General features: G+C 46.2%; 1 protein-coding gene across 2 annotated transcripts in view; it reads right to left on the reverse strand.

The window, feature by feature from the left end:
• Positions 1-20400, reverse strand: part of LOC102030612 — a 51800-nt gene that overhangs the window by 14984 nt on the left and 16416 nt on the right. The window contains exons 2-3 of one of the 2 annotated variants that reach the window (XR_263122.2): positions 19847-19931; positions 8133-8271 (exon numbers count right to left, since the gene is read on the reverse strand). Coding sequence is in view for 1 of the 2 variants with exons in the window: in XM_013521366.1 (XP_013376820.1) it covers positions 19847-19931 (85 nt within the window). In the remaining variant the exon portion in view is untranslated. The remainder of the gene's footprint in view (positions 1-8132; positions 8272-19846; positions 19932-20400) is intronic. The other variant, XM_013521366.1, reaches the window with a different exon arrangement.

The following is a 20400-nucleotide window of genomic DNA, read 5'->3' on the forward strand; positions in this document are numbered from 1 at the left end:
AAGAAAGAAAGAAAGAAAGAAAGAAAGAAAGAAAGAAAGAAAGAAAGAAAGAAAGAAAGAAAGAAAGAAAGAAAGAAAGAAAAGAAAGATAGATAGGAAGGCAGGCCTGGTTGAGTAGATGACATTCTTGTCCATAAGCTGCCCCCTTCTGCTATGGCAGAGTTTTCTGTCCATGATGGTCTGACCTCACCCTTGCTACTTCTCCAGTTCCAGAACCTTCCTTGCTGATGGGATGGTGTAGGTGCTAGGGAGTGGGAGGAACCTGCCTGGAATAAGCAGAATTGCCAACTCTTGAGGCAAGACCTAGTTCACAAATGCTTATTTGACCATTGATCCAGCCACCTACAGGTGGGTGACTCTGGTCCTATTAGCTTTCTAGGAAAAATAGGGCAAAAATAGGGCATCTAATAAAATTTGAATGCATTCCAAATAAACAACATCCTTAAATATGAGAATAGACATAAGTTTCTTAAGATAAGGTAATTTTGTTTGCCACTGACATTACTTTTGGTTATCAAGTACTACAGGACAAAAACAAAAACTCCTGTCACCTCAATGATGGTTTATTACTTTGTTTATGATGTTCTAGACAGTCCAATAAGACATGAACCATAAATAAGCTCCATCAATTTGAAGAGAAGTGTCATCCTTAATAGAGTTCAATTGCTTTTTCCTCTCAGAATCTAACCATTGACATGGGCCTACTTGTGCCACCACCTCCTACTATATCCATGTCACATTAGGGGGACATTTTTATTCTCATCAGACAGACAAAGACAGTGATTCTCCTTGCTATTAAGCAGGGGTGCTCAGATGCGAACATAAGTTTGTTTGTGGTGAGAAAGCTGGTGTTATTGCACCACCTTGCCAAAACACAAAAAGATGAAGCCAGAGGCTGCCAATACGTCTTCTTCCCCAGAGCCCTTGAGCCATGGTGTGTCCTGCCCGCCTCCAGGATCGAGGTCTCACAATCGCTCACCAGTGTCTCGGAAGTCTGGTTGCCGGAGGAAGGCGTATGGCTGACAGCTGCCTCCTCCACCCCTTGGGCCATTCCAACTGGGAAGAGGCCCCAGAGCCTCATCTGCTCTGCATAAAAAATGCTGAGGAACTCTGCATTTCAGTAGGAGTCTTAGCCCTTCCAGGGAATATTTAAATTGCAAAATAATTTTTTTTACCCAGTTGAATCTACAATTAGCTGGATTGTGTGAATGACATTTTCACTCTGGGAGGGGCAGCCTTTCTAGTTTCCTGTGCCTCCTCCAAGCTTCTGTCTCCTGTTACATCACTCTCAGTGAAAAGAAAGCCCGGACACTGGCCCCCACCTATGACGTGGGCTGACCAGCCTAGAAGTTGCTTGTTCCTGCGGGGAATGGGGGTGGTGATATGAAGACAGAACCCATGCCCTCAAAGCATGACTGCACTACCTGCCTGGTCTCTCTAGACCTGTACAAGACTCAGCCTACACTCAGAGATGCTCAGGGTCATCTTGAACCAAACAGTTCTACTGCCTGAATCACCAGAGCCTGCTGAGACCATGGCACTTTCTCTTTTCATCTTGGATGGTAATATCAGAATAAATATATCTTTTTTTTTTTTTTTTTTTTTCTCCGGTACCGGGAACCAAACTCACGACCTTGCGCTTGCCAAGCAGGCGCTTTTGCCGCTGAGCTAAATCCCCAGCCCCAGAATAAATATATCTTTTTGAATTTTTAAATGAAACTCTCAGTTCAAGGAAGTGAGGCCTAATGCCTCTCCATGATAAAACAGACTGACATCTCTCTACATTTTTCTCATTACTCTTGAAATGCCAAGATCATGGGCAACAGGCAGTTCACCAGCTGGTTCACGTCTGCTGAATCCAAAGTTGGCAAGCCCAAATTGGCCTCTCCCCAGTGGCCAGTCACTTTGAAGCTTTTCACTTTCTTTGGGCTGTTCTATTCCCTCCCACCCTGAACAACACAATATCCATCTGCAAGTGGCCACTGCAGGCTGGCCCTTCTCCCATCTCAGCCCTCTGCCACCCAGCAGGCCTGAGGCTAGGTGTGATAGGAGGAAAGGGGAGAAGAAAAGAAGAGGAAAGGTGGGGAGGAGTGCTGGCAGATGGTCCAAGAGGGTGCCAACAAGAGCCTCTGAGTCCGGAGGGCACGTAGTACCAGCACAGGTCACCAGCTCTGAGTCTCACAGCATGGATACTAGGAAAATTCTCTCCTGCCCAGCACTAGGGTTTAAGCCCAGGGCCTTTGCACTAAGATAAATCCCCAGTCCTTTTTAATTTTTGAGTCGGGGTCTCACTAAGTCACTAAATTACCCAGGGTGGGTTTGAATGTGTAGTCCTCTTGCCTTAGCCTCCCAGAGAGCCGGGACTGCAGCCCTGCACAACCACACCTAGTGGATTTCTTTTTTTCTTTAAGCATCTTGCCCTGCACCATGAAGGCCAAACGTTTCCCACTTGTCTCAACTCGTATTCTGGCCACGCAGCTGGATGCTGAGGGATGTGGCATTTTACTGTTCTGGAACTTTGGGAAATCTGCTCACGAGAAGACCTCGAATTTCCTCCTGAACAAATCTTGCAAACACCCAGGAAATGGTACCCAGAAGCGCCGTACCCTCCACCCCAGGACCCTGGACAGCTCCCAGCGGCCCCTTTGGCCCAACACTTTCCAAAAAACAGTCTCTAACCATCTCTCCCGCAGCAGTCTGATTCTCTTGGATTCAGTCACACAGAAGATCAAGACAGATTTTAAAAAACAATTCTGGGGCCATCTAATCCGCAGGCAGGACTACGTATTCTGCAGAACACCAAGGCTCTTTAAATATGGCTCCCACGTCCTCCTCTAGTTGCCCCGTTTATCATTTATGACAAGATGTTTATTAGCAGCGGAGCAGTAAACGGTGAGTGAACATCTGAAAACAGGGCTATAAAACTCTGTAAATCACAACTCTGCACAGGCAGCCACCAGCGCTGGGGCGACCCCACCCTTCATGCTTCTGAAAGTGTGGCCGCTCCATCTGCACCAGTTGTTTTACCTGCTTGGGTGCTATGGAGAGGTTTTCCTGGGGCCCCACTTCATTACAGAGTTCCTACTGGGTGCCAGAGGCAGCACACTCAGGACCGGAAATAGCTCCAGCCTTTAACGAGCTCATCATCGGTAAGCAAGAGGCAGGAAGACAACACCACAGATGCATCCTTTGCTCTCCAAAGGGCCCACTTTCATTTCTTTCTGGGCCCTGCCTCCACTGTGCTCCCTACACCTTCATTCCTCATGCAGAACTGAGTTTGTATGCACCCCGAGGTGAGCTTGGCCTGGGTTACTGCTTGGTGTTTCCTCCAGAAAGATCACTCTGCCCCTCAAAATTCTCAGAGGGCACAGAGAGGAGGGTTTGGGCACAGTGGGAGAAAGACGCACTGTCTCCCTGGCAAAAGCCACATCATCACAGCATTTCATTTGCACAGCCAGTCGAGCCCAGCTACTGTAGCTACCTCCAATCACTCATGTCACTCAAGGCACAGCATAGCAGTGTACCTTCTGCCTTACACTGTCCATACCGCAAAACTCACCGCTCACCACCCCTAGACCATGTGCACATACACTCAAGTGTACACACACACACACACACACACACACACACAGGCTGCCCTGCAAGTTGGCAGGGCATCTCATGTCACCATCTACACTGTGGGATCTGTCTTCCCAAGCAGCTGCACAGAGGAGCCATGCAACAACACCCGGAAGTGCAAATGAGGTAAGGCCCCATGAGGGAGAACTGCTCACAGTGGGAAGACGGGAAGGAGACTCTAAATCTATTCTTCTCCCAAGAAGGCAGCTCCCAAACGACAGCTTTTAGATAATGTTTCTGGTTTTTTTTTTTTTTTTTTTTTGGTTTTTCTCCGGTACCAGGAACCGAACTCACAACCTTGCACTTGCCAGGCAGACGCTTTGCCGCTGAACTAAATCCCCAGCCCCTAGATAATGTTTCTGAACAACCTCTCCAGAGACTGCCTACGAATGGAGCAATAGCTTTTGGGTTCCACCACAGTCAGTGCTGTGACACACCTTCTTGTGTTTGCTTCCCCACCTCAGCTCCCTTTTCCCCTGATTCTCTCTCCTGCCCTCCAATGGAGCCTGAGTTCTTAAGTTTGGTCTCAGGCTCTGTTCCCCCAGGGAATTCAAACCCACTCCTCTCCATATAAAAGACCAAAGAATAACTTCTCCACAATCTTTTCTGCCTTGCTCAGCTTGACTCCACCTGCCTACATCAGGCTTGGCCTCAGAGCCAGCTGTTTGCTACAGGGTAGAAGAGGAGGCCAGGAAGAAATTTTGAAAAGAAACCACAATGGAAGATGACACTTCATTAGTGTCTCACAAGCTTTGAGGCACCCACATCATCCTCTGTCTTCACCAGAGCACAAAGTGTGGGCCAGTTCTGGGGACTCATATCTGGCCCCTGGGAACCCAGAAATAATAAGGCTTTAAAGTCCATCAACACTTAGCAGATAGGCATTTGTTCCATCCTCCATGCTAAGATTCCCCCTCTTGCTCACAAAACTAGAACAAAGGGACAGAGGGACAGAGATTCTCTTTCTCTGTCCTTGAACCATTTTACTCTCAGAACAAGTAGCAGGGCTGGGGATATAGCTCAGTAGCACAGTGCCTGCCTGGCAAGCACAAGGTCTTGAGTTCAATGACTGGTACCAAAAAAAAAAAAAAAAAAAAGAACAAGTAGCATATAAAGAGGGGAAAATGAAGAGACTGATAGGTTTTTGGTGCAGATAAAAACAGAAAAAAGTAAGAAATGCTTTTATTGTAGGCATGGAGAAGACCACAGCAGAAAGGAGGGACATGGAGCTTATGAGGGCCTGGCCAGGGAAACAAAGGCTATATAGGGCCCAGCTGCAGGTGGGGCTTAGGGAATGGTCTGTGTGAGTTGGCGGGCAGTGATTGGACAGGTGGCAGGAAGAGGGAAACAGGATGTTGTAAAAAAGGAAGTAGGAATCTGTAAAATAACTGGGGAGGAGGAAGGCAGAGCCTGCCGCATGGCCTCCAGTGGGCCTCACCATATTGGCTCGCCACCATGATGACTTAGCAGAATTTTTATTAAGATGAAAAACCCATCATTCCCATCTTTTGGTTATAGGGGCGACGACTCTCTCAGACTGCTTCCTGCTGAATAGGGGTGTCATTGTGTTAGGGGGTGAGGGGACGATGGGTATCGCTTATGCAGAAGCTGGTGTTGGGATTTTTTGACAGAGCGATGTGCTTGCTGGCAGTTATGGACTGGAGCCTTGATTGAATAAAATTTTAAAAAGTGTAAAAATGCAGGGCCCTATGAGTAAATAAGTTATTATCATGATTATGGGGCCCACCAGAGGAACAAGGAATGGTGCCAGGATCTAAATGTGTCACTCCACTGTGACCGTGGTGTCGGGGAGGAATATGAGTTTTTTAGTTCCTGGCGCTTTCACTCAAGCCAGGTGTGGAGACTTTTTACCTTAGCCATGACAATCCCAGATTCATTTACAAAGTAACAGCATTCTTCCCCAGCATAGCACAAGTGCCCCCTTTTCCAGCTGTCAACATGTCAAGAGCGTGTTGGTTTTGAAGTGTGACTGCAGTAAGCTGTTTATCTGATTTTGAAGTGAATGTATGGCAGGTGTTATGTCCTCTATCCTTTGGTGAAGTTTGAGGGAAGTTTATGGGCACAGATGCCCATGCCTATTTCCCCTGCTCCCAGACTGACTCTAAGGACTGCAAGAATGCTCACCCTAGTGAGTATTGGGACTTGGGCCACTCTAGTTTTGTGAGCAAGATGAGTGTCCTGGAGTTGTGACAGGATTGACTCTTCTATGGTTTCTTGGGAATTGATTGTCAAGGTTGAGACCAAGAGGACCAGTGTACATGAACCTGTGCATCTAGCGGGGAGACAGGGATATGCTCCCCTTTTACATCCTATAAAACCATCCCTTAGGTGGACATAAGGACTTGTCCTGTGTATGTGATACATAATGAGCACAATGAGGCAAGTCAGTTAGCTGTAAAGAGGAGTTTGTGCCCTGAGAGATTCAACAGGTGAGATTAGTTGGCCACTGTTGTGAGTGATGGAGCACTAAAGGGGCTACTATGGCTGGAGCATGCGGGAAGGACAGATGTGAGGCATTTTAGTTTGGGGGAGGCCTCCAAATATACATCTTACCAGTAAGAAATGCAAAGCCAGTGCAATGCAAGGTTTGAGAAGTGTGAGAGAGTGTCTGACAGAAGGGAACCACAAGAATGATTTTGGGATTGGCAGGAGTGAAGTTGAATGACCCAATGACTCCTTGGTTACAGAGGGAGAATATTATGGTGTAAATGGGTTACTGTCATAGAAGGTGTTGGAAGAAGGATAAGACTGGAATATTATCAGCCATAGGGGGAAGGTTATTGGGAGCCAGGAAGTCATGAAGCAGAAATAACCTAACATACGTAAGCTCAAAAGGTCTAAAAAAAAAATAGGCGCCCTTGGGAGTGCTCAGAGTTTAGTCAGAGTGAGAGGGAAAAGCTGAGGCCATGGCAGTTGTAGCTCTAAAATAAGTTTTGTGAGATGTGTTCTTAGGAGCCCAACTGCCTTTTTTACTTTGCCCAAGAATTGTGGATGGTATGGTATATTTCAATGCCCGGTACTATTGATACTTAAAGAGACCTGTTGGGTGATCTGGGAGATAAATGCTTGACCATCATCTGACTGGACAGTCCAAGGCAGTCCGAATCTGGGAATAGTGTCCTGTATGAGAGTTTTGGACACTATATCAGCAATTTTTTGAGCAGTGGGAAAGGCCTCTATCCACCCTGAGAAAGTACAGACAAAAGTGAGAAGATATCTGTGAGTTTTGTGACGAGGCACGTGTGTGAAGTCTATCAGCCAGTCTTTACCTGGAGTATGTCCACGGACTTGGTGGGTTGGGAAAGAGGAAGGTGGAAGGCATCCCTGAGGAGAGGTTTGGTGCACAGTTGACAGTTTTGAGTGACTTGCTGTGTGATTGTTTTTAAAAAGGGATGAGTGACAATGGGAGCTAGGCGCTTATATAAATCCTGAGTGCCAACATGGAAGCAGTTGTGTAAATCAGTGATGATAGTTTGTGCCTGTTGATCTGGAAGAACAAGCTTGGGCCCTTGGAAAATTTAACACTGTGTGTTTTGGTGGAAGTCGGGTCTTTGGAGCAAGCACAATTGGTCTGGTGAGTGTTGGTGTGAGAGTGTGGCCTTTGGAATGAGAGGAAGAAGGTGGGAAGGATATGGCTGTTGAACAGCTAGCTTGGCCTGCATATCTGCAAATACATTTCCTTGAGCAATGGGATCTGTTGAATTTTGATGTCTCTTGCCATGTACAACTGCCACTTGTTTGGGGAGCTGTGCTTTTGGCAGTCTAGTGTAAGGGAATAGTAAAGAAGGCATCTTTGAGATCTAACACTATAAAGTGGGTTGTAGATGGAGGAATATAAGAGAGCATAGTATAAGGGTTTGACACTACAGGGTATACAGGTGTAATGGCATTATTAATAACTCTAAGATCTTGAACTAAATGATAAGAGCCATTTGGCTTGATTACCAGAAGGATGGGGGTGTTATAAGGTGAATGTGTGGCTTTAAGGAATCCATTTGTAAGGAGACATTTAATTATGGGTTTGAGTCCCCGTTGGTGTTTGGGGGCTATTGGGTATTGGGGAACACAGGGATAGATGGATGGGTCCCTGAGGCGGATGGAGACAGGGACAGCATGGGTCACGTGGGAGGGATTGGAAGTGTCTCAGATTATGGGATAGACCAGCAAAGGAGGTAAGGGAGGGTTGGGATTGGTGATATGCAGTAATGTGGGCTGAAGGACTAGAGCTATAGGGAGAGAAAAGGTGAAGAGAAAGTTGAGCTTCTGGAGAAAGTCTCTCCCCATGAGAGAAGTAGGGCAGTTTGGGAAGATGAGAAGGTTGTGAGTGAAAAAGAGTGTCTGGAGCTGGCAAGGAATAGGTCCTGTCTGGAGCAGGTTGGTGGGTCAGCCATCAGTCTCCACTACAGAGATGAGAGATTGGGTACCATGACCCAATAACTCAGGAAGAACACTGTATGTGTCCCCTGTGTCAACAAGAAAAGAGAGTGTCCTACCTGAGACTTCTAGTGAGACTTGGGGCTCCAAGTAGGATACCTTTGTGGGGGCCATGGACCCTGAGCCCCATCAGTCCTCTTCAGCAGCAATGTCTAGAAGGTCAGTAAGTGATGAGTCCCATAGTGGCAGCAGATTATCCTGTAAGGGTGGGGAAATGGATGACTTACCCATTCTCTGGTCAGCAGGGCAGTCACACTTCTAATGGCCCTTGAGGTTAGAGAGAGGACAAGGTCTTATTGGTGGCCACGGGTTGGGGCAGGCTCATGCCCAGAGTCCTTCTTTGCTGCACTTCAAGCATGGCCCAGGAGGGGCTCAGGTATTACCACTAGCACTACCTTGCTTATCTACCTTAGGAATCCTGAGTACCATTGCCAAAAGCTCATGTTGATATTTGGCTTATGCTTTAGTAATAGCCATTTTACTAATTTGTTTGTCTGGTTTTTGTTGATGTTCTCTTTTGTTGAAGACACTGAAAGCCAAGGCTAAAAGTTCTCCTTGTGGAGACTGAGGGCTGAACTCAGACTTTTTAAATTTAACCCAAATATCTGGGGCTGACTGAGAGATGAAATAGGTATTGACAAGTACTAGTCCCTCAGTAAATTGTGGATTTACATTGGTAAACTTGCTGAGAGTCTCAGTAAGGTGAGTAAGAAACTCAGCAGGGTTTTTATCATTTCTCTGTGTTTGTTTAAAAAGCTTGCTGAAATTAACAGGTTTGTGACAAATCTTACGGAGATTTGCTATTATACAATCAATCATAATATTAATGTGTCATGAACTGTCTGGTCTTTGATAACCCCAATGAGGGTCCTCTAATGGCACTGCAGTGACCCCAACAGGATCATTGGGATTAGCCCAGTGTTTCTCATCAGCTACCTTGTAGGCTGCTTTTCATGGTTTCTCCTTTTGCTGGGAGGACAGAGTGGAGTTAAAAATAACTTAAAGGTCTTTAAAATGTTAATCATAGGAACTAGTAATAAATTTTAATTCCTTAATATAGTTATGAGTGTCAGCAGAGAAAGAACCCAGTTTTTGAGAGATTTGTGAGAGATCAGAAAGAGTAAAAGGAACATGGATGCAGACTAGCCCTTCAGGGCCCACTTGTTCCTGGAAAGGACATACAAATTGGAGCTGAGTTAGACTAGGAGAATGTGGAGAATGGGTGGAGTCAGAACAAGATGGCAGAGGACAGGTAGAGTCAAGACAACATGGTGGGGAGTGGGAGTGTCTAGGACAAGATGGGGGAGTGTGAGAGGAGTCAGAATAAGCTGGTGGAGGGTGGGAGGAATAAAGGTAAGATGGCGGAAGAGGGTCATATGTCCTGTAGCAAGATGGCTGCCAGTGACCATGTGTCCCACAAGATGGCCACTGATGGCCATGTGGCTTGTAGAAAATGGCTGCTAGTGGCCATGTGGCTCATGGTCTCCATCTTGTGACTCTCCACTTCATGGCCCCTTGGGATGAGCATGGGATCGAGTATGGTGGGCCGGAGGAGAGAAAGTTAATGAGGGAGGGGAGGAATAGGGAGATTGTCCTTTGGACGAAATAGATGTTGTAGGCTGAGAAGGGGGAGACTAGTTGGTTGACCGTGGAGGAGGAGAGGAGCAGGGTCAAGTATGTGGGGCTGATGATGGAGGCAGTGGAGAGGGAGCAGATGGAGAAGGATTAAAGGTTGTTGGAGCTAGGAGCAGAGGAGAGTAGAGAAGAACAGGAGGAGCCACAGATGGAGGAGGTGAAAGTATTCAGCTGTTGAACATCCAGAAGAGAAGATGAATGACATTATATTGTAATAGGAGCAGTGAACTTAATTATTAAAATTTTATCTGTGCAATAAGTACCTTGAAATATAAAGTATAGCCAGAGAACTATTACTTCTTATCAATCATGGATGTTCTAGTAGTTGAATCTTGATAGAATATTAACTGACAACAGTCATATAGTTTTAGAAAGAAAATTTGAATTAAAAAAATCTTACATAGTATTGTAACACAACAGGCATGATGACATTTTTGTAGCACATTTAAATCTCCATTTTGGAATAGAATAACCCTTTTTAGTCAATTATCCCTACCTAATACATAAGAAGATTTATCTAATTTGTTGTCCTTTAATAGGATGTCATTGAAGAAATTTGTTATGGTTTGTGTCTGAATGTCCCCTCAAATCCACATGCAGTCATGGGGTGAGCTTCTAGAGTTTATGATCAATTCATGGTCCAATGTTGGAATTATGGACATGAGTGCTACACCCACCCTGGGACAGATAGTTTGCATACAATGTAAGGGAGGGAAAGAGGCTGCCTGCCACCCTTCCTCCCTTATGCCGTTGTTGCTTTTGCTGTCTTCCACCAGCATGAACAGTTGCCCAGTGCCATGTGCCACTCTGCCTTGGAGCCAGCCAATTATGGACTGAAACCTCCATAAACTGTGAGCTAAATAAATCTTTCTTTCCTTAATTTTGGGTGTCGGGTGTTTTGTCTCAGCAGCAAGAGAAAAGTAACCAAGACAGGCTTGCAACAGCAAATATCAGACCAAAAGAGAAAAGGAAACGTGGCTCGTTGGCAGGGGGCCCTGAACCAAAGGGAGGATAATCCCCCTTTTGTAGGACCACACAGCCTGCATCCAACTCATGGCACCAAAATGATAGGTTTTCTGATGCAGATAAAAAGAGAAAAAAGTAACAAAGTAAAAAGTGCTTTTATTGCAGGCATGGAGAAGACCACAGCAGAAAAGAGGGATGGACTTTCTGAGGGCCTGGCCAGGGGAACAAAAGCTTTATAGAGCCAGGCTGGGGGTGCAGTTTAAGGGATTGTCTGTGTGACTTGGCAGGCAGTGATTAGACAGGGGACAGGAAGAGGGAAACAGGATGTTGTATAAAAAGGAGGTAGAAGTTGTACTACAACCAGGGAAGAGGAAGGCAGAGCCTACCACATGGCCTCCAATGGGCTGCGCCATGTTGGCTCACCACCATGATGACTTAGCAGAATTTTTGTTAAGGTGAAAAACCCATCAGAGATCATGACTACATATGCATATCCACAATCCCAAGGACTTTTCATTGCTAAATACGGTTTGGCTGTGTGGTTGTGTTGCTTTGCTCTGACTTTAATCAATGTGGGTATCATCTCCTCCCACTTCTAAGACTCTTCCCCCAGACCTTCATCAAATAGTCACCAAAAGGATTTCGTTTTTCTCCTCCTGAACAGATTTCCAGGAACTCTTTCAAAGAGCCACACACATTGCTCAGCTGAATCCTTGAATCCCCCCATGTCCCTCCCTCCCTTCCTCTCTCTCCCTCCCTCCCTCTAACTATTTTAGGGAATATTTCTGGCCACCTAGAGGAACCTCTGAGTAATAAACAGATCTCTGTGTGGTTGTTTTTCCGAAACAAGATGCACATAGCTCCTGGCAGCTGAGTGATTTGGGGAAAATAGCTTCTTGTCACACCTCTCTGCACTTTGCTAGCCCAGGGACACCATTGGAGATTTCAGAAACAGTGGCACAGAGCTTGGTGTTGCTGCTTTTGCTTTTGACTGAGCAACAGGGAATATGAAACTATGCAAGCCTCCTTTTCCTTTTGTATAGATTCTTGGCTTCATCTTGGAACAAGATGGGAGTGCACTATTTCTTGTTTATGAAGGCACAGTACTGTATAGCCTGTTACTCTTGTGTCTAAATGGAACCTCAAATGTCTCCTCACTGGCAGCAGACTAAGTCCAATATCTTTTCAAGGCTCAAGCAAGCTGAATCCTCTGATCTATTTTTCTAATTCTATTTCATATTGCACCAGCATTGTAATTTAGGCAAAATCAACCATAACCCCCTTTCTGAATGTGTTCCTCATCACCCTCATTTAATAAGATTTTACCCTTGCCATCCCCTAGCAACTACCTAACACATGCTGAGCCATGCCCACAACCAGGCCTGCAACACCTCCTTTGTTCTTGCTTTCCTTCCTCCCCCGCCTCAGTGTCCTCTCCCCTGATTCTCTCTCCTGCACTCCAGCAGAGCAGGAGCACCTGAGTTTGGCCTCAGGCTCTATTCCCCAGGAAACACAAGACCCCAGCAGCTCAGAGCTCTCCTTCCTCCCAACTGCACTGCACTTCAGGGGAGCCTCATTGGCTGCTTTCACATTCTGCTTCACTTTCACTGACTGACCAGTGTGTGTCACCTCCTCCCCTGTGTTAAAAGGTCCTGAGGGCATGGAAGGGAGTATAGTCACTTTCATTCCAGACAGCACCTTGTCTGTCCCAGGCAGCATCTTGTCTGTCCCATCAAAGATGTTGCCCTGAAAGAATGCTAAATCAAAAGAGAATTAAATGTCATGCAGCCATTTCTTTTGGATTGCAAGCAGCCCCCAAGAGCACCTGAACTATATCTGTCTCATTGTGAGTGCTTAGCATTCCTGCCTGTGAAATCCATGAGTTTATTCCCCAGTCTACATCCTGACTGCCAGTAGAACAGTCGTACAACTGATGGATCAACACCCAAAGGATTAAAAAAAAAACTCCATTCCAAATGCACTGCTTCTTCTCTTGCTAATTATCTCCAATGCCTCCTGAACAAATTGCTCTGTAATCAGTAACTCCATCCTCTGCCGAAAGCTTCCTTCTAACTGACAGTGTCTGAGAAACAGCTCCATCCTCTCCCAGTTCGTTTGATAGGGATACAAGGGTAGTAAACAGGCCTAAGGACGGGACCTGACACTCAATGGGTTCAACGCAGAGCTAAGAAGGCTGCAAGAATTCCAAGGACATGTGGGGCACCTGGCCAAGAGTGAACGATTAAACTGTGGACAAAAGTGTATAGTCTCTATGAGTAGTGAATGGTTAAAAATGCAGGACAAAACCACACAAATAATTAAAGTGCAGAGGCAAAAAGTACACAGGCTCTGTGAGGAGTGAACGGTTAAACAAGACATTTAGGTTAGTAAAGAATGTTCCCTGGCCACGTTCTTCCCCTTTCCCCAGGAAAAACTGCCTGGTCTTGAAACAGCTCTGGGCCCGAACTGCTTTCTCTCCTGCTTTTTTCTCTTACATTAATATTCTAAATAAAACTCAGAGCATTCTCAGCGTGGTGGCTTTTTCTTCTCCCAGAGTCTCCCAGTTGGCTGGGTGCTCTCGGTTGAGAAGCAGCCCTCCTGGGCCTCTTGGTGGATTGAACTAAGTCCTGTCTCCGAGTTATCTTTTTCATCCCTTATGCTGCACTCAATTGCTCACTGCAACACGGAAACTCTGTGACTCTCTGTTCCAACATTCTCACTTTACCAACAAGAAAAAAGAAGACCAAAGCCAGGGCCTCACTTCTGATCTGTGTGGTTCCTTAACCTGGAGCCCTAATGCCCAAGACCATTATACCAGTGTTTCCCCAAGTCTGTCTCATCATACACATACATTCTCTGGTGCTCTTGTCAGAGATGAACCACCCAGACTTTTCCTGGATTATGGGAATTAAAGTTAAAAAGTGACTAAAGTTATATGCTTTCCTAGATGGGAAAATGAATAGGGCTTCAAACAGAAAAAAGGAGATCCCAGGTCTGTGCTACAATTGCAGAGAGGAGTGAGAGAAGCTCAGTTTAGGAAGCAAGATGACAAGTAACACAATGTTCCCAGGCTGGCACAAGCCACACCAAGAGTTTGGAATTAAGCATTGTGGGCACTTTGAGGAGAGGAAATAAACACCCATGATTACTAAGCTATTAGTAAAGGCTTCCTGGAGAAGGTGGTAGTTGAGGTAGATCTTGAAGGAAGAGCAACGCTTTAAATAGTGTCATGGGCTGGCGAATAAAGATAGCCAGAAGGGAGGAATGATTTGCGGGGGCCTTTGAGACAAGCCATGACCAAGGCTTGAGGGGAAATGTCAGAATCAACAGTTAAGTGAATGGTGCTCTTTTTCGATAGTGTCTCCCATTTCCTCCTGTTGGTTCCACTTGTACATCTTTGCACACTTATTTTCTCCACTGACATCACCCTGCACCTGTTCACAGTATCTGTCCTGCTTAAGGTGATGCCCATGTTCTCAACCTCCTCAGTCCCATTCCCCAAATGCCAGAACTAACCTGGTCCATCCCATTTCTGATCTGCCACCACTACATACACACACACACACACACACACACACACACACTCTGAAGATGGAAGTAATACCATAGTGGCAATGAAAGAGAGTAATAGTATATACGAGTCCAGTAATAATGTGACCATTAATTTTGATAGGTCAACTTCATCGGATTAGAAACACCGAGCAGGTTAGCAGAGTGCGCTCGCAGGAGTGTCTGCGCAGGTCATGCCAGTGCCCCTGGGCTCCCTAGCCCCTTCCACTTTGCCCCTAGTCCCCTGCTCTGCTTCCTAGCCACCATGAACTAAGCAGCTTTTCTCTATCACACGCTTCCCCCATGATGTTCCTGCCATGGAGCCAGCAGACTTTGGACTGAATTCTCCCAAACCATGAGCTAAATTAGGCCTCTCCTTTTAAAGTTGTGAGTGTCAGTACTGTGTCCAGCAATGGGAAACCTAATACAGATAATAAGTAGTTCACATGTACTAAGAGCTTATTATGTGCCAAACAAATGACATACCATCTAATTTAGTATTCAGTTTAGTACTTAAATCGGGTATTTTTATTACCTGCTTTTCATAACACCTGGCTTAAATTGACTATGGCAATGGAACACTACTCAGCCATAAAGGAGGATAAATTTGAGTCATGTGTCAGAGAATGGATGCCTCTTGAGACCATGATGCTAAAGGAAATAAATCAGACACAGGTTACATGGCTTGTGGTTTCTCTCATATGAGAAACCCAAAGTGTAAGTAAAGAACAAAACTGAAGAGCAATGATAGGAAACAGGAAAGAGAACTTTCACAGACGGAAGGGGACCTGGAGACGGAGGGAAACAGGGAAGGAGAAGGGAGGAGGGAAGTGGCTGGGAAAGTGAACAGGACTGAGATGTGCCATACATATGTACCAACACCTCGCAAAGAATGGATTCATTATGTATCGCAGACAGATACTAAAAAAAGTATTAAAAAGTAAATAAAAATAAAGTGAGTGCAATAGGCTAAATAATGCTCCTGCATCTCCCCCAAAGGTCCACAGCCTAAAGCTTGGAATCAGTGAATATGTTAGAATATGTTACAAAGGGATGGTGCTGATGTATTGAAGATCTTAGATGGGAGAGTATGCTGGCTTCAAGGTGGGGGCTGATACAATCACAGGATCCTTATCGGAAAGGAGGTAGGAGCATCAGTGTCAGAGAGATGAGCTGATGGAAGCAGAGGCCAGGATTGTACATCTAAAGATGGAGCAAGGGGTCAGGAGCCAGCCAGAAGCTGGGGAAGACAAGGAAATTGATTCTCCCTGGGTCCTGCAGAAGGAACGCAGCCCTGCCAATGCCTTGATTTTAGCCCATCAAACCTATTTCTGACTTCTGACCTCCAAGCAATAAGATAATGAATTGGCATGGTTTTAAGTTAGCAAGCATGTGGTGATTTGTTACTGGAGCAATAGAAAACCAAGACACTGGTTTATACATTGGTGCTTCAACACTGAGTTTTATTGACTCAGTGGCATTTCTTCAAACAAAATAAATTTTGAAACATCTGGCAGGCTAATAGAAATATGTGTCTGCGTGTGTGTGTGCAGATATGCATCTGTCTCACAGGGAGTGAGTGAGAGAGGATTGTTAAGTAGCTGTTGGGAGACTTGGAAATCAGCACAATGGCAAAATATGTTCTAATGGAGAGAAGCCCAGGCAGTTAATGCTACACCCAAGGATGAGATTCTGACCAGGTGCCCAGAGAGCCCTGGTCAGGATGGACCCGCAGAGCTTTCCTTCTTTCCGGCCTCACATCCTTCTTCCTGCCTTTATCCTGGAGCCTGTGGCTGCAGTCTTTGTTCCCCAGGAGCTGGCTGTCAACCTGACTAATTAGGGTTGTGCAATGATCAGAAATGGGAACTGTAAAAGGAAACTTGCTGAGCAGTTGGCTGCCTGTTAGAGAAGGGCTGTGCCTATCGCTCCCTATTAATAAAGAAAAGGTGAGACTTTGCATCAAATCTCAGCTCTAATATTGCCTGGCTGGTTTTTATCGGCCATGGGAGACTGTGCAAAGGAGATACTGGAACAGTTCAAAAGCACTTTACTGTACAAGATTTACTTTGCATTCAACAAAGCAAATTTGCTCTGCTGCAGGTTAGCTGGTGGCAGGGTACCTAAGTATTTTGTTTCCAAAAAATACAATGACTTACCGGGATAAAAATATAAAGACTACTCTATAATTTGATGAGATTGACACTTTACATCCGGGGGTCTTCCTTTCATGAACCCATTTACCTCCACCCCTTTTGAGACAGGGTCTTGCTCTGTAGCTCAGGCTGGCCTAGAACTCACAATCTTCCAGCCTCAGCCTCCCAAGTGCTAAGACTACAGGCCTGTGCCACCATGCCTGGTGCATTCCTCACTTCTAATCAAGAGAACAACAAACACATCAAAATTAAGGGACTGCTGTCCTAGCCTCTTAACTGAAAGGCACTCAAGATTCTGAGACTAAGAAGCCAAGGAAAAGAGCTGTTCTAATTTCAGGAAAACACATACATTCAGTCAACAAACACTAAAACTGACATGTACAGTGCTCTGGAGACATAACCCAGGCAGGTCCTGCCCCTCAACTGCTATCTCTGCATGTGGAAGCTGAACAGGTTGGTTGACACCATGTTTGTCAATTTCAACTCCATTCGGATCACCTGAGGACCTTGTCAAGGGCAGTAGATTCTGGATGGTGCCCAGACTCTTCTGACAAAGTCCTGTGCAGCTGACGCTACTGGATCATTGACTGTGTTCTGGAAGCAAGAATTTTAATTGATGGTTCTCAAACAGGGATGATTTTGTCCCACAGAGAGACATCTGACAATGTCGGGAGCAAGGTCTGGTTGTCACCACTGGGAGGCCAATGCCTCTGGCATCTGATGTGGGGATTAGATGGGGATGCTGCTCAGCATCCTGCAATGAACAGTATGGCCACAACAAAGAGTGATCAGCTCCAAACCTCAGGAGACGGAGGCTGAGGAACCTTGATCCAGATCTGGAGTTTGAAACCCAAAGGTGCAGCAGAAACCTGGGAACTTGATAGAGCACCACAGCACCAAGCTCCTGGTTCAACAAGCCTGGGGCCCCTGCACTCCATGGAGAATTCTCCAGCAATGCTGATGGTGCTGGGTCCAGGATGCACCCTGAGAACTGGTCCTGGTGACACTAAAGATCCTTGCCATTCCAGAGCACCTGGCTGCCTCCACTGCCCCCCACAGGAGCCCACAACTCCTCATTCAAAAATGCCCAACACACTGTCAGGCATGGTGGTCCATGCCTGTAATTCCCGCACTCTGGGAGGCGAGGTTGGAGGGTTGCATGTTTGAGCACAGGGTGTGCAAATTAGTGACTTTGTGAGACCTGTCTCAAAACTTAAAAGAAAACAAAGGGCAAAGGATGTTGCTCAGTGCAAAGACCCTGGATTTAATCCCCAGGAAAACAAAACAGAAAAAAACACCCAACACAGATCTTGTGGATCCCAAGGTAGAAAAGACATGGCTGCCCTGTGATGCTTCAGATCTAGAGATGAAGGAGAAATGGAGGGGAACCAACTCCAACTTGAATTCTGTTCCTCACACACTTGGCCTCACACCTTGCATAGGTGCAGCCACTTTTAAAAGCAACTAAAAGTCTTTGCCTTGAATAAAAACAAAGTACTGGAAAGATAGTCTACCCCCAACCGTACTGCCTGTCCATCTTTCGTACGCAACAAGAAGCCCATTAAATGTAAGACCTATGTACAGGGGTATACAGCCAACAAGTAAAGAAAAACGGCTGTCTGTCTAGAATGCCATCTTACTGTGCCTCTTACCAAGAAGCTGGGTTCTAACACCACCAGGTTCTAAGTCAGGGAGGAACTGGTGATGCATTTTGATTCTTTGTGTCGCTTATGAAAGATTTTAGACAGGACACACAGGCTGTTGCACAGAATATATGTAAAATTTGCTGCAAAATGATAGATTTTGAGAGAGAGAGGCAGAGAGAGAGGGGGGACACCTTCAAGCATGAGGTGGGCAAGCAGCAAGAGGGCAGTGGCTGGGAATGAGGTCTCAGGTTATATTTCTATGATTAACTGGGTCTTTCAAGAATGTCCTTTCCTTCCTCCAAGGTCATTGTTCCTGTACAAGGAAAATGGGCACTGCTGACAGACAGGTCCTCTTTGACTCCCTAGGTAGCTGCATCTCTTTTCGTTTGTTGTGAGACCTTGAAGTTTTTCCAACCCCTCACTCACGGTGTGGGAGCTGTTCACCCCCGAACCTTATTAGCACTGTCAGAGGAGGTTACTGTCTTTTGAGTTAGAGTTTGAAACCCCACACTTGTGTAGACTTTGTCTATAACTAAAATAAGAAATCAAAGGGAAAAGGAAAAATCATCACAGCCTCTTTGCTTTCCAAGCAGCCCCCTGTCTTCAGACCTGCTGACGTCCGAGACTCTGCCTAACAGGCCCATGAGACGGCACACAGTGTGACTGCACCACCCCAACCCCTCTGTTCTCACACGAAACAGCACAGAAAAACTGTCCCAATTAATCAAGATGTTCTGGGAACCAGGGGACATATGCTCCCTCCGAGACAGCCCACTCCCCTGGGGGACCTTGTACAAGTTACTCGGCCTCTCAAAGCCTTGGATTACAATCTGTGGAGGAGAATAAGTAAGTACTTCTCAGGTTATTTCCAGGACTCGTGCATGTGGCAAAAGATGCTACTGACCTACTGTGTGCCACCACCAGGGCCAAAATGGCGAACAAAACAGGCTGCCTGATTGCTCCTGAAGGCCTTCAACATTTTAAAATTGAATTTACTAAGGGAAATGAATGGGAGCACCTCTCCCTAAGAGACCTGACCAATGCAACCTCCAATCCAAGGACAAAGCAAAGCTCCAGTAGCCCAGGCAGCTGATGTGAGGAAATGGATCCCAGAGAGGCCTTCTCCAGGTTGAATTATTTTTAGCTCAATGTGGTATAAGGCAGCAGCTCCCTGGGCTTAAATATTAAGTTTCATTATGACTATTTATTACCCTGAGTTGTACATTGCAGAAGACAGAGTTCCTCAGAATGACAGGCTGAGGCAGAGGTGAGGCTGGCTGGGTCAGAAGCCAGTCCTGTTGGGCCAGGAACTAGGGACTGGTGACCCACAATGGACTGTACCTCCTGCAGGTGGGAGATGTAGCACAGGCCCTGTGCTGGGCACAGGGGACAAGCCACTCTCTAGACATGGATACTAGGCAATTGGCTCTGCAGCCAACCACCAGACCCTACCTGAGGACCATCCCGGCCAAGAATTCTTTGTGGATGAAAACTTCATCTAGACAATAGCTAGGAGCTCCTGCTGGACAACACAGGAGGGACAACATCCTTCCATGCCCCACCATCTTGGTTCCTGTCAGTGGCTGGCAGCTGGGAGCCAGCCATTCCCTTTTCCTTCTTCCTTTGCCACAATGCCTTTTGCAGAGCTCCCCAAGTCTCACAGGCCTTCCCATCCCCTCTGCCTTTTCCCAAGGTAACGTCCACTGTTCTGGAGCTTGTAAGGACTTACCCAGCCTGTCCCCTTCTCTCCAACACTGCCCCCTGCTGTCCTTGTCTAGACAAGTGTGACCAACACTTCCAGGGCTGGGGTCAGCAGATACTGACCTGCAGCTGTTGCTCCTCTTCCAAAACTCTGAGCCAGTAAATCCATCTCTTCAGGTTCGCCTGTTGTTCTTCGGGGAACGATTTTCTAATCCAAGAGAAGAATGAATGTGGAAAGTTGCAGCACCATGAAAAAAATGTGAGGAAGGGGTAAGTCACAGAAGGATAAGAACATTTCCCCCCACTGTGACAGCTGCTACAGTCACACTCACCCCAAAGGGTAGACATTATTTAGGCCAATTTTCACAAATGAGAGATTATTTAGGAACATTGATTGGTTGGTTTGGGTATGGGCTATGGTCTTGGTCTTGGTCTTGGTCTTGGTCTTGGTCTTGGTCTTGGTCATGATCTTGGTCTTGGTTCTGAGACAAAAACCTAGAGACAGAAGCCTGGAGTCCAAGGCTTCTAAAGCCCTCACTCTCCTTCTTACCCCCAAAGCCCTCATCTGTGCATTGAAGCTGAAGTATCCAGTGGCAGGGATGAATGCAGCCAAGGTGAGCCTGGGAGGAATCACAGTGTGGCCCCAGGTAGTAACTCCACCTAAGAGCTCAGAAGGC

This window comes from Chinchilla lanigera, unplaced genomic scaffold (genome assembly GCF_000276665.1).
Source record: "Chinchilla lanigera isolate Chin_1 unplaced genomic scaffold, ChiLan1.0 scaffold00061, whole genome shotgun sequence".
In the NCBI taxonomy this organism is placed as follows: Eukaryota; Metazoa; Chordata; class Mammalia; order Rodentia; family Chinchillidae; genus Chinchilla; species Chinchilla lanigera.